At 31.0% G+C, this 14,955-nt stretch overlaps 1 protein-coding gene across 2 annotated transcripts in view; it reads left to right on the top strand.

The window, feature by feature from the left end:
* The window catches only part of LOC114335819 (sodium channel protein 60E-like), a 384,114-nt gene that overhangs the window by 315,859 nt on the left and 53,300 nt on the right, over positions 1–14,955 (top strand). For both annotated transcript variants that reach the window (XM_050649033.1, XM_050649032.1), the window contains exons 20-22: positions 7,790–8,105; positions 9,464–9,739; positions 10,268–10,372. In XM_050649033.1, coding sequence (XP_050504990.1) covers positions 7,790–8,105; positions 9,464–9,739; positions 10,268–10,372 — 697 coding nt within the window. The remainder of the gene's footprint in view (positions 1–7,789; positions 8,106–9,463; positions 9,740–10,267; positions 10,373–14,955) is intronic.

The raw sequence follows: 14,955 nt of genomic DNA, 5'->3' as shown, positions 1-14,955 counted from the left end.
TCATTTGGGGAGCTAAACACGGCAAGATTTTCATGATTTTTTACAAAAAAAAAGGGCTAACTTTATTTTGAGCGTAACTCGCTTATTTTTAATGCTAAAACTTTTGTTAACAATTAAAACAAAGCTTTTGTAAACACTTTAGAAAAGTTTAAATGTGTTTTTCCCGAAAAGTGCTTAATTTTTCGGTGATTTTACCTTGAAATATTCGATTTGGAATTAGACGAATAAGAACGTATTTTTCAAGAGCTACAACTTTGTTTTTATTTGATTGATAGACTTTACTGATACACCATTTTTAGGGTTTTTTATAAGCTACACTTCTGCTAAGAATATTTTTTTCGATAAAATATTTACTTTTTCAGTTATTTGCGAAAAACCGTCTGAAAACGTAGTTTTTTTGTCGAAAAATCAACATTTTCAATGGCAAATAACTCGAAAAGTATTGACTTACGTAAAAAACTCTATAGAACAAAAGTTGCTTAAAATCAGTCAATTTATCCATTTCCGGTCTTATCTTGAACGTATGTTTGTTCACCCCCGAGAAGGGGTGACCGTCACCCCCAAGTAAAAGCAACCAACGGCACAATTTCAACTTTGAAGTGGAGGGTAAGTAGAACCGAAATCCAAATTTTCATGCAATTCGGAGTTGCCCCTGAAAAATACACGGTATCACCTAATTTCCCGTTCATTTACTGGGCTAAATGTCTTACATAGACGTACAGGCCAACACATTTTTCCTTGTAATTTTTTATCTTTTCAATCTTTTCTTATCTATTTCTTACATTCTTACCACCCTATTTCACACGTAAAATAATCATTGAAAATTTCCAAGAAAACAGTCTTCCCGTATTAAAGAAACTTCACAGGTCCTTGGCGGTAGTGGCACAATTTACATTGATTGTGAATAAAACTTTCGTCTATTCAGCAAGATATTTCCATTAGCTTTAAGTTTCAAAGTTTGAGCAAAGCAAAAGTGTAGAATTCAACTTTTAGTTTTACGGTTCTTTTAAAAATAAAGAACGCTTTTAAGTATTAGAATCATTGTTTGAATATATATATGATAATTAAGATTTATATACCTACAGTTTTTTGTAAAGGTCGATACAATAAATTCATTTAAGAGCGTAGGCGCAAAATTTGTTTGCAATACTTTTTAAATGCATCCATTTTTCCGAATCCTGAGAAAACTAATAAATATTTTTAAAAATTTTAAACGCAGGTTGAAAGATTGCATTATTACCGAGGGCCGAAAGTTCCTTAGAATAAACAAAAGGTTTTAAATAAGATTATTTGAAATTTAAAATTACACACAATATTTTCTTTTTTTTTCACCCTATAATTTATTCAAATAAACATTATAGAGGTTTTCAGTGACTTTTGACCCTGTGTAGTAACGTAATCTTTTATTCTGCGTTTAAATTTTTCAAAAATACGAATTCGTTTTCTCGGTATTCGAAAAAAAATGAATGCCTTTAAAAAGCATAGCAAGCAAATTTTGCGCCCAGCCACTTAAGTGTATATTTCTTTGTTTTTCTCTCATTTATATATATTATATACAGGGTGTCCCGAAAAGATTGGTCATAAATTATACCACACATTGCGGGGTCAAAATAGTTCGATTGAACCTAACTTACCTTAGTACAAATTTAATGTGCTCATAAAAAAAGTTACAGCCCTTTGAAGTTACAAAATTAAAATCGATTTTTTTTAATATATCGAAGACTATTAGAGATTTTTTATTGAAAATGGACATGTATCATTCTTATCGCAGGAACATCTTAAAACAAAATTATAGTGAAATTTTTCCACCCTATAAAAAATTTATGGGGATTTTGTTCCCTTAAACCCCCCCAAACTTTTGTGTACGTTCCAATTCATTCATTATTGTGGTACCATTAGTTAAACACAACGTTTTTAAAACTTTTTTTGCCTCCTAGTATTTTTTCGATAAGCCAGTTTTTATCGAGATGCGGCTTCTTTTTCAATATATTTACGTAAAAATATTATGGGGGTTTTGTTCCTTTAAACCCCCCAAATGTTTGTGTACGTTCCAATTAAACTATTATTGTGGCGCCATTAGTTAAACACAGTGTTTTTAAAACTTTTGTCTCTTAGTCTTTTTTTCATAAGTCACCTTTTATCGACATGTAGCTTCTTTTTCAAAATACATCTAAAAATGTAAATTATAAATAAATTTTTAGATTACACAGGCCTACAGAAAAAAATGTTTGTTTTGGTGCCGTGAAGCTTTAAGCTGATTTTTATTATATTAGGGGCGATAAATCGAAAGATGGATTCCGTTTTTTATATCAGCTCTAGTTTTATGGATATGGCACATTCCGAAATTAGTAGTTTTAATATGTCAGATAATGGAGAATATGTTATTCAAAGGAATATACATTGTTAATTAAACTTCTTCCTCTGTATATTTGTTGTTCTCAATGTATTATGCCTTATTTATGCAAGAAAGAACATTATTGCCCAGTCTTTAGTCGAACGAGAGAAAATAATCTTACCACCCCTCCATATTAAGCTAGGCCTAATGAAACAATTCGTTAAGGCACTTGATTCTAATGTACCATGCTTCGCCTACATAGGAAGGAAGCTGCCCCAGATAAGTACGGAAAAACTTAAAGCTGGTTTCTTTGATGGACCACAGATCAGACTTCTTACAAACGATACGGCATTTGTGGGGTCATTGAATGAGGTAGAGAAAAAAGCTTGGCTTTCTTGTGGACACTATGAAACTATACTAATTTTCTGGGAAATCACAAAAGTTAAAACTATGCTGAGCTGGTAAACTGTTTGCTAAATAATTTCCAATTACGGATGTAATATAAGCATCAAAGTCCACTATCTTCACAGCCACCTGGACCGTTTCCCTGAAAACTTAGGTGACACAAGTGAGCAAGGTGATAGATTTCACCAAGACATAAAAACCATGGAGGATCGGTACCAAGGAATATGGGACACCCGTATGATGGCAGGTTTTTGCTGGAGTCTGAAGAGAGACTGTTTAAAAGTCCATTCCAGGAAATCGCGTAAGAGAAACTTTCGTTGTGTCAAGTAAAGTTTTTTTTTCCTATTTTGTTAGTTTTTTCTGAAAACTAATTGTATATCTGTTTCATTGTACAAAGGGTTTTATTGTAGTTAAATGCCTTAAAATATAGTTATTTTTCTAATTGTGTGATATTTATTCCAATTTAGTATATCCATGTCAGCATATTCGTATTTTAATTCATAATAGCTGGCACGACCTCCGTTATCTTGAAAACTAGAGCTGATAGGGCAAAACTAAAGCCATATTCGGAATCAGCACCCCAAATATACCTAAAATCAGCTCTCAACACTTTGGCACCAAAAACACTGTAGGCTTGTGTTATTAACAGGTCTCTATAATCGTACTTAACCATATACAAATATGTGGTGGATTTGACAAATATTCAAAATATCTCGATAAACACTGGCTTATCGAAAAAGAACTAAGAGTCAAAAAAGTTTTAAAACATAGTTTTTAACTAATGGTGCCACAATAGTAATTTAATTGGAACGTACACAAAAGTTTGGGGGGGTTTAAGGGAACAAAACCCCCGTAAAGTTTTTATGGGGTGCACAAATTTCACTTTAATTTTTTTTTAAGAATTTGCTGCCATAAAAATGCCACATGTCCATTTTCAATAAAAAATCTCTGAGAGTTTTCGATATATGAAAAAAAATCGATTTTCATTTTGTAACTTCAAAGGGCTGTAACTTTTTTTGTGTGCACTATTGTATATAGGTAACTGAGGTTCAATCAACCTATTTTTGACCCCAGAATCTGTGGTATAATTTATGACCAATCTTTTCGGGACACCCTGTATATTACATTCCGACTTCGTTAGTGCCATACTCCCAAAATTGCAAACTTTTCAGGAGAGCAAAAACAAGATTTTATGTGAATTCTTCATTTTTTTCTCTGCAACTTCATTATCTAAGTTAACCAAATTCTGCACTCATGTGGATATGTGTGTAGCTATCTAATGCTAGTATTTATTTTTAGTTATTGGCATTGCTTTACCCTAAAATTCACCCTTAAAACATGATAAGGCGCTATTGCTTAGGCACCCATATTCAAAATTCGAGAATTAGGGTGTATCAACCCGCCTTATCACACGTTATGGCACTAACACAGGTTTTATTTCAAAAATTTATCTTGTCAAACAAATAAATTATAATATGTTAGGGCAGTATTCAAAAATGAACGTTACTTACCACACATCTACTCTCGACCACAGCGTAAAGCAAACTGTCTTGTGGCGCTCTTGCTAATGCTGAAAGCCAAAATCGGAAATAGACCAGGAAGGATCTGTTTTTAGGTGGATGTGAGAGGTGGCATTCGGATTTTTGCGGATAAAGTTAGGTGATAACTTCGTTAATAATAATAATTGACTTATGTTCCTTCTCAAATATGCCCGGAACATTAATAAAAAAAAAATAAAATATTAGAAAATTTCAAAAAGTTTCGTTTTTTTTCTACTTTCTTTGCTCATAACTTTAAGGTACTAGTACACTTTAGAAGACCAAAAATAAGCATTTTTTCAGGATTTTTTTTCTCAGAACCTTTATTAGAAATGAACATAAAACTTTTTACATATTAATATCTAACTCTTAGATAATACAAAAAATATATCTTTTTTCATTTATTCACGTACACTAATATTGCAGAGGGCGCCAAAGTCGAGGTCTCGAAAAAAAGTAGTTCCGATGGCGGACAGTTAATCTCAGGATTGGGATCTCTGAAACAAAAAAATCGTACGGCATTTGAAAAAGGAAGGTTTCTTACGTGACAATTTACCACCGTTAGTGAAAAATTTTACGGAAATTTGAAAAATTTTTGTGAAAAAATCGACCGTTTTTCTTCAGTTTTTCATGGTTAAAAAATATTTATTTTTTTGGTCATCAAAAAAATGATTATTTTTGGTCTTCTAAAGTGTACTAGTACCTTAAAACGATTCATTTGGGAACAAAGTCGTACAGAAATAAAACAAAGATAATTAAATTTTCTATCAGATACGATTGGTTAAAAATGTCTTAATTTAACACCCTTGCTGCAAAACAGCAATAAATATAAAATAAGGAGGTAAAACAAGCCTGTCCTTATTCATTGTAATTACATCACTTAGGTTACACTTGGAACCTTCCTAATTCGCTTAGAAAATTTTTGTAATGTGCAAACACTGTCCACCAAATTTCATTAAAATTGACTTACTAGATTTTGCATAATAATTTTGCAATCTAAACTTTTTTTAAAAAATTAAAATTTTTAAAATCTTGCTCAACAAAAACTAGAACATACAAAGATTTGTCAATTTTTTTACATAAACAAGCACTCCACTTATCTAATGCACTTTACAGAATTAAAATCGGATTATTTAAGCAGCCGCAGCAATGTTTTAAAGTTATAAACAATTTTTTGGCTTATAAACAAATTAGTGCTGTATCCAGGAGGGGGTGCTACGGGCTGCTTTATTTAGATGGACTTATCCAAGTTTGTTTATGTATTTTGACCCGTAGAACACGAATTTTTTGGGTAACAGTTGATCCGGATGTCGATAAGATTGTTATAAACAAAGAACTTGAGGAATTGCATAACATCGATTTTTCGCAAAATAAAATATTTTTTGTATTTCTTGGGTAATTCTAAGCAAAAAATGCTCTTACAAGTTTTTTCGTAGGATGCACAGTTTTCGAGATAAACGCGGTGGAACATTCAAAAAATCGAAAAATTGCAATTTTTGAACGAGAATAACTTTTGATTAAAAAATAAAATAGCAATTCTGCTGACAGCATTTGAAAGTTTAAGTCAAATTATAAAGGTTTTAATTATTTGCATTGCTAAAAATTAATTTTTTTATTATTAAACAAAAAGCTATTTGTCTATAAGCCAAAAAGTTTTTTATAATTTTAAAACATTGCTGAGGCCCCTTAAATAATCCGATTTTAATTAAGTAAAGTGTATTAGATAGGTAGAGCACCTGTTAATATGTAAAAAGAATTAGCCAACTTCTAAATGGTCTACTTTTTGTTCAAAAAGATTTTTAAAAATTTGAACTTTTTTAAAAACATTTATATTGCAAATTTATTATGCAACATCTATAAGGTCGATTTTAATGAAATTTGGTAGACCATTCAAGTAAGTTATAAGAATTTTCTAAGCGAATTACTAAGGTTCTACGTGCCACCAAAGTGGTTAAGAAACATTGAATAACAACAGGCGTATTTGCCCCCTTATTTTGTATTTATTGCTAAATTGCAGAAAAGGTAATACCTTAAGACATTTTTGACCAGTCGCATATCATACAAAATTCTCTTTATCTTTATTTATAAATTATCTTTATTTTATTTCTCTACAACTTTTGTTCCAAAACGAACTGTTTTAAAGTTCTAAGCAAAGAAAGCAGAAAAAAAATCGATGTTTTTCGAAATTTTTAAATATTTTAATTTTTCTATTAATATTCATGGCATATTTGAGAAGGAGCATAAGTCAATTATATATATATATATATATATATATATATATATATATATATCAATCGGTTTTAAAACGTCTTGCGACGTTGTCCGATGCCTAATTTCCATGACACTCTATCATCCCATTGGCCCTCTCTAAGATCTCTTGCGCTCATCGCCTTCGTTACTCCCTCTCTCCAAGATTTCTTGGGTCTTCCTCTCTTTCTGCGGTTTGGTGGTACCCATTGCATAATTATTTTAGAGAGTCTTGAGTTATCCATCCTCTGGACGTGTCCGTACCATATCAGCTGTTTTCTTTCTATGTCTGTTGTTAGAGAGCCGTCAACCCCTATTCGCTGTCTTATCTCATCATTACGTATTCTCTCTCTGCGTGACACTCCTACTGATCTTCTAAAAGCGTCCATTTCTACTGCCTCCAGTTTTCTTCTGTTGTTTTCGGTTATCCGCCAAGTTTCTGCTCCGTACAATAGACTGCTTTTAATAAGAGATTCGTAGATATTGTGTTCTCTTCTTTTTCCTATTTCATTATTCCACAGTACGCTGTTTAGACAACCTATTGTTTTTCTGGATTGTGTTATTCTTCTCTTTATTTCTTCATCATCTTTCCCCGTTGTGTCAAAAACGATTCCAAGATATGTGTAATGGTCGCAGGGCATGATGATTTCATTATTTTCTAATGTGATGTTCGATAGTTCGGTACCTATTGGCAGGTATTTTGTTTTTTCTGTATTAATTTCTAGTCCCCACTTTCTATATTCTTCTTGTAATTTCCTTGCCATGTACTCTAAATCATCTTTATCGTTTGCTATAACAACCTGGTCATCAGCAAACTGCAATGTATATAAGCAAATCTCTCCAAGGTCTACGCATAAGTCAATTATTATTACTAAAAGTGTTTTCTCAACACGTTCCTAAAGGAACGTGTTGAGCCAAAAAAACGTTTTTGTAGGGAATTATAGTGCCTAGGTACTTATAGTACCTACTTGTGCTGTAATCAAATCTGAATCATCTTGACTTTCAGTTTATTTTTATTAACTTTTGTAACCATTAAAGAACAGTTCGCTATAGAATATTGTCACGGTGCACGACAAGTCGTGAGTGCAATTTTAGATTCCCTTGTCACTAATTCATCACTGTTTTGCTTTATATTTACATCTTAAAAAAGGCATCAGAGGACAATAATCCGAATTTTACTTTTCCGCCTCTTTTAACTTGTCATAATACCTACTTAAACTTTATTTATTTTTTATGATCTAATAATATTTTTTTTTTGTTTTAGGTGTGTATGTTTGAACAAATGCGCCAATTCGAAAATTGGCAAAAAATGGACGAGTCTTAGACAATACGTGTTAAGCATTGTGGACACTGCAGCATTCGAATGGTTTATTTTAGTGTTAATTTTCGCCTCCAGTGTTACACTTTGCTTTGAAGATATCCATTTAGATGAAAATCCAGACTTAAAAAGCGTTTTATATTGGACAAACCTTGCGTTTTCCGTTATTTTTATTATCGAAATGTTCCTTAAATGGATTGCCTTGGGTTTCCATAAGTATTTTACTAGCTTTTGGACGTTGTTAGATTTTTTAATAGTTTTTGTAAGTATATTTCAATAATATACTGCGAGGCATAAGTTAGGGATAAGTATAGAAAATTATGCTCATTTTCATAGTTGATTTTTTCGTGAACAGATTTACTCAATCTTATTTTTTGCACCTATACCTGGTGGAAGAAAACGAATGTTTTCCTTATGTTAGGTTTGAGAAACCCTGTAGGGAGGGCGAGGTACAAATATGTAGTCTTGTCTTTGTTTCTTGAATGTCCCTGATATCTTTAGAAACAAAGAAAATAGACGGTTTTGTAGTTTAACATGTGTTTTAATAGAAACAAAAGTTTGAGACACCCTGTAGGAAGTAAAATGTACAAATACATCGAAATTGTGTTGTAGTGTCATATTTTGTGAACATTTTATTTTTTTAATTTCTCTGATATCTTTAATAACAATGAAACCAGATGGTTTTACTCTTTAATATGTGTTTTAACTGACGACATGCAATATGTGAGGAGGCCATGTCATCACATCACTAAGATGAAATTATTTCCTATATATAGTGCGATAGGAACAGAGTGTTCAAAGAAAAAAATCTGTGTAATGTACCTCTTGTTATTTAGAGAGCGCCACGTAGACACCAAATCCGTACTTACTCTCCAGGAAATTCCACCTCAAAAACTCACAGAGCCTCCATTAAACAATCTCATCCCTCTTATGTTACGCTGTGTCGCACAAACTCTTATAGGTGTCGATAAAAACTGTTTACATTATGTGCCTTTCCGTTTTTAAATTTTTGTTAACTGTTATTATTTTATTGTTAATTTAGTTTTGTTTCAGTTAAAACACATGTTAAAGAGTAAAACCACCTATTCTTTGTTTCTAAAGATATCAGGGACATTCAATAAACAAAATGTTCACAAAATATAAGATTACAATACGATTCACATTTGTACCTCGTCCTCCCTACAGGGTGTTTCAAACTTAACGTAAGGAAAACATTTCTTTTCTTCCACCCGGTATAAGTACAAACATTAAGTTTGAGTCAACCTTTGCACAACTGCGGAAATACTAAATAAAAATCCGAAATAATAAAAAAAAATTAGCGGAATCCTTTAATCTGTTTACGAAAAAATCAACTATGAAAATGAGTGTATAATTTATATCCTTAACTTATGCCTGGCAGTTTATGTATATCTACGGTTGCTTATGTTATAAAAAGCAAAAACAAATTTGAATCCCTTTAATTAAAAATAATTATTTGCCAGGTTTATTTGTTTAGCCAGCTCACTACCTAGTGCTTTTTTTGTTTTATTTCTTTCTTTCTGCGGATAATATGAAAAAATATGTTCTTAATAGAAAACGTGGAGCATATGTATAAACTAATACTTACTTTCTTCATTTTAGGTATCGTTATTTAGCTTATTAATTGAAGAAAACGAAAATTTAAAAGTACTTCGATCATTACGAACATTAAGAGCATTAAGACCTTTAAGAGCCATTAGTAGATGGCAAGGAATGAGGATCGTTGTAAATGCCTTAATGTATGCCATTCCGAGTATCTTTAATGTATTGTTGGTCTGTTTAGTATTTTGGTTGATTTTTTCTATAATGGGTGTACAGTTTTTCAGTGGAAAATTTTATAAATGTGTTGACGAGGAAGGAGAACGATTGGACGTAACGGTAAGTAAAATCATTAGAAAAAGAATATATCTTTGTAAAAGCAAAATCAGTAGAAAAACAATTTTTCTACGACCGTTTAATAACATGCTCATTATTCACTATGTTTGAATAGATAATAACACCCATTACTTTACCCTTGAGTAATAGTCCATTACTCACGGGTCTTTACTCACGGCTAAAGTTAAATATAAATGGTGCATGCCTCTTTTAATATTATTCCTATATAAACGGCAAACAAAATTATTTAAACTTATCCATCCATCTTATGGAATTTTAAACAAAATATATGATTAAGATATAATTATATACCACTTAAAGGCTTTTCACCCTGGTATTTCTTTGGTGGCTCAGCTTGCAACTAAACTGTACTTCTAGCACTGATGATGGTTTTATAAAAAAATCGAAAACGTTCTATGATTTACCCTTAAAGTATTTTTAATAAAATTGTTATACCTTTTACAAAGAATTTTCATTAAAAAAATTTTAATATGTAATTACTTACCCATCTTTATCTATTTTAACTTTCAGATTGTTAATACAAAATGGGATTGTCTAACACAAAATTTTACATGGATCAATTCCAAAATATCCTTCGATCATGTTGGGATAGCTTACTTGGCTTTATTTCAAGTGGTACGTACAATATTTTTAATTAGTTTTAAAATTAGGATAACAAGTTTTATAAGATCAAATATGATATATGTGTCAATAGGAATGTTAGAGCAGACTTTCATAGCATAGTATTTTCAACAGAAGAGGGCGATCTGTTTTAAGGTGAATGTGAAAGTTGGCATTCTGATTTTTGCAGAAAAAGCTGTGTGATAACTTCAATAATATAGGCTATTGATTATGTACTACAGAAAGGAACTACAACGTTAACGGGGTTTTATTATTTCATATGGTCAATGAATCTCTATATATGAAAAAACCGCGGAGTGCTACCATTTAAAGGGGTGCGTTTTTGAGAAGTGAGTGAATTAGTCCCTGGGCACAGGTTACATTAGGGTGAGTTCTATGCACTTTTGATACAAACACGTCTACATAAAAATTGTTCGTGGTTAAATTTCCTATCTAAATATAACTTTTTAAACTCAAAGATACTATTTTTTACAAAAATATATTCAAAAGAAAAAGCACAAAGAAACCCAAAAGAAATAAATTTTGTTTGTTGTCCCATAACTTTTGTCCACGGGGATATAGGTATAGACATTGCTTTACAGAAAAAAAATTTACATATTTTCTCTTTAAAATGATGTGTAGTAGAGGTCATTAGGATGTACAGTTTTCGCAATATGATTTTTCAAAGTTCGCCACTCACAGCAATTTTGGGCAATTTTCCTTGTTATTTCGCAAATATTTTTCTGTAACTTTTTTCTACGCAACTTTAGGCATATGCAATGGTACATGTAAGAGGAATAGAAATCAATTACCTTTAAAATGTTCTGCTGTATAATGTTGTACGACTTCTTTTAAAGAGGTTATCTTTTTCAAGATTTTATAGTTTTAAAGAGTTTTTATATTTTTTACGATTATTTATTAAATTTCCCATTATAACTTTTTTTTCTTCTACATTTAGGTATATATTATTTAATAGAAAAGAAAGCTTATTCTGTTTACTTTAAAATGGTGTATTATAAAAAATTATGGGAATATTTTTGAATAAGATATGCTTTTTCAAGTACTTGCAACGATTTTTGATTTTAGGATTATTTTTTAAATTTCCCATTATAACTTTTTTATGTGATTGTGTGTTTTGATTGAATCTTATTTTTTATAGGTAATACTTTGGATCCACTTGACTAGGCCGGGCAAACTTGAAAATAGGGATTAATTCCAATATTTACTGTCAAAGCTCCTGCACCACAAGCTTTGCTTGAAAAAATAGCATGTAAATGTACCAAAGGATGTACAAAAAACTACGGTTGTAGGAAGATAGGAATTAGTTTTTCAATATTCTGCAAAGGGTGCATGTGCATGGGTACTAATTTTAGGACTCTAAGATAACTGAGGTGTCAGAGGAAGATTTTGAAGCTAATGCTAACGAAGAGATGGACTTTGATTTTGAAATTCTTTAAATGTCAATGTTTAAATAATTTTAACTAAAGTGATGTTTTCTAAGACTAATGTTTATGTAATTTTTGTAAAAGAAATAATTTTAAATAATACAGGTAAAAAAATATCAAAGAATCACTCGGTTTCCATTATTTAAATATAGATGATACACCATTTTAAAGAACAGAAAGTAAGCCCTCTTTATTAAGCAATATAATATAGTATATTCATGTACAAGAAAAAAAATATAATGAGAAATTTAAAAAATAACCCTAAAATCAAAAATCGTTGCAAGTACATATATGTATTACATTTTGAAAAATAATCTCTTATTCAAAAATAATCCTAGAATTTTTTGTAATACCATTTTAAAGTAAACAAAATAAGATTTTTTTTATTATATAATATACTATATTATATATAATATAATATTATATAATATATAATATATCATATAATATAATTTTATTTTTATATTATATTATAAAAAATCTCTTAGGGAATAGTTAAAAGTATAAAACTTTGAAAAACCATAATCTCTTTAAAAAAAAGTCGTACAACGTTATACAGTAGACCATTTTAAAGCTAATTGATTTCTATTTCTATTACGTGTACCATTGCATATACCTAAAGTTACGTGGAAAAAAGTTACAGAACAATATTTGCGAAATAACAAGGAAAATTGCCCAAAATTGCTGTGAGTGGCAAACTTTGAAAAATCATATCTCGAAAACTATAAATCCTAATTACCTCTACTAAACAACATTTGAAAGAAGAAATATGTAGGTTTTTTTTCTGTAAAGCAATGTCTATACCTATATCCTCGTGGACAAAAGTTATCGGACAAAAAACAAAATTTCTTTCTTTTGGGTTTCTTTGTGCTTTTTCTTTTGAATATATTTTTGTAAAAAAAAGTATCATTGACTTTAAACAGTGATATTTAGATAGGAAATTTAACCAGGAACAATCTTTATGTAGGTATGTTTATACCAAAAGTGCATAGAACTCACCCTAATGTAACCTGTGCCCAGGGACTAATTCACCCATTTCTCAAAAACGCACCCCTTTAAATGGTAGCACTCCGCGGTTTTTTCATATAGAGATGTCCATTGACCATATGAAATAATAAAACCCCGTTAACGTTGTAGTTCCTTTTAGCTATCTTATTTTGAATTTAATCAATAGCCTAATAATATAATTGACTTTCCCTTCCGATCAAATATGTTGTGAGCATTAATAGCCCAGTAAATGAACGGGAAACAGCGGCGGCTCGTGGCCTAAAAAGGTGGTGAAGATGAGGAAAGTCTGCCGGACCCAAAAGAAATTTCGGTATACTTATACCTAGGACGCGCCCAAATCTCATTAAAAATTCTTTAAAAAATGTTTAGAGTTTAGGGCCCTAACAACTTGAAAACTTTTTTATGGCACTTATATTAGAGACGAGGATGAAGAGATACTTAAACAAAAAAGCAGTATGTATTAGATAGATTAATAAAACTGACTTAATTAATTTTTATAAATCAAGTCGAGTCTTTGATCGTTTATGGAAGCAAATATATCAATGATATCGTGACCCGTCAAAATAGCCCGGTCAAAACAGCCCCGTCAAAAAAGCCCCGTCAAAATAGCCTCAACACAAAATAGCCTCGACAAAATAGCCCACACACAAAATAGCCCCGACAAAATAGACCGCACACAAAATAGCCCCGGTCAAAACAGCCCCGGCTAAAATAGCCCCGGCTAAAACAGCCTCTTATAAACAATTACATAATTATTTATACAAGGTGTCCAAAAACTTTTTTTTAATTTAAATTATTTGACAAAAAGGAAGAATGTATTTAATTTATTTAATTTAAAATGCATTTTACTGTTGCCCGAAAACAGAAAAAATGTTTATATCATAAATTAACATTGATTTTTGCTTAACTTTATTGTTCAAACTTCCAAGAGGCAGGAAAGACAGGACTCGAGTTCTCTGAAAAGACAATTTTTATTTAATGTGGTTAAGATAAACATCTGAATAGAGGATAATTACCATTTCCGAAAAAATGTATTTTTAAGGTATTATTTCATGATGAATTCTGAAGGGAGCTTTTTTTTCGGGGCTATTTTGTCGGGGCTATTTTGTCGGGGCTATTTTGTCGGCGGGCTTTTATTCCGCGGCGATTTTGTCTGCAGGCTATTTTGTCGGAGCTATTTTGTGTGCGGGATATTATGTCGGGGCTATTTTGTCGGAGCTTTTTTGACGGGGCTATTTTGACGGGGTACCCAATGATATCTTCGTAGAAAGGATGCTTGTGCATAAGTTTATATAATAGTTCTCTATGAGTGCGATAACAGTCAAACTAAAAGTTTTTAGCCTTTTTAAGCATGAAAAACTTCTCTTTCTACAGATATTCGATGGTATTCGATGGAATTGTCAGAATTAAACAAAACAAATTATAGGCTTCTGTAACAATCTTTAATTGGTTGTAATTTTATAAGCATTTCTTGCAAATTACCATTTTTTAAATTTCCGTCAGCATAAAAAAGGCAGAGCTCTCTTTTAAGTCTTTGAATTTTAGTAAATATTTGCCAAAAACTCAAAATAAATTTTGAAAAGCGTCGGAAGGAATGATCAAACTGTATGACCCAAACTTTGTTGTATCTGCTAAGCTTATTCATCACAATCACAATTCACAAAGAATTTTAATTCATCACAATCCTGAAAATGTACATCCATTTCCATTAAAATATATATTTATATTAAATAAAAAAATTGGGTAGAATTTGCATTTGTGCTCATACCATCATCACACCTATAGATCTTTTTCAAAGTATTAATAACGGTCATTGTGCTTGCTTTGTCAAAAACAGAATTAAAAATTATTCGCTTCTTTTATCAAGTATTAATTGACGAGTCCTTTTTATCTAGTTTAAACAAAAATGAATATCTAGGGACGTTTTTTTTAAGAACGTCATATAAAATATCTGTTATAATATGAAAAATGTCGATAAAAACTGCTAAAAATGTAAACTCAAAATCATTTAAATCTCATAAAAAGCCTTTAGCCAGCTGAACTGATTTGCGGTCTTCCATATTCCGAAAAAAAAAAACGAATACTGCCCATCATAGCACGCATCCAACTAAAATTTTACTAGGTGAATACGGCGGAGTTATTTTT

Source organism: Diabrotica virgifera, chromosome 4, assembly GCF_917563875.1.
Source record: "Diabrotica virgifera virgifera chromosome 4, PGI_DIABVI_V3a".
Taxonomy (NCBI): Eukaryota; Metazoa; Arthropoda; class Insecta; order Coleoptera; family Chrysomelidae; genus Diabrotica; species Diabrotica virgifera.
The sequence above is the reverse complement of the archived record's forward strand: the minus strand, read 5'-3'. Positions and strand labels throughout refer to the sequence as shown.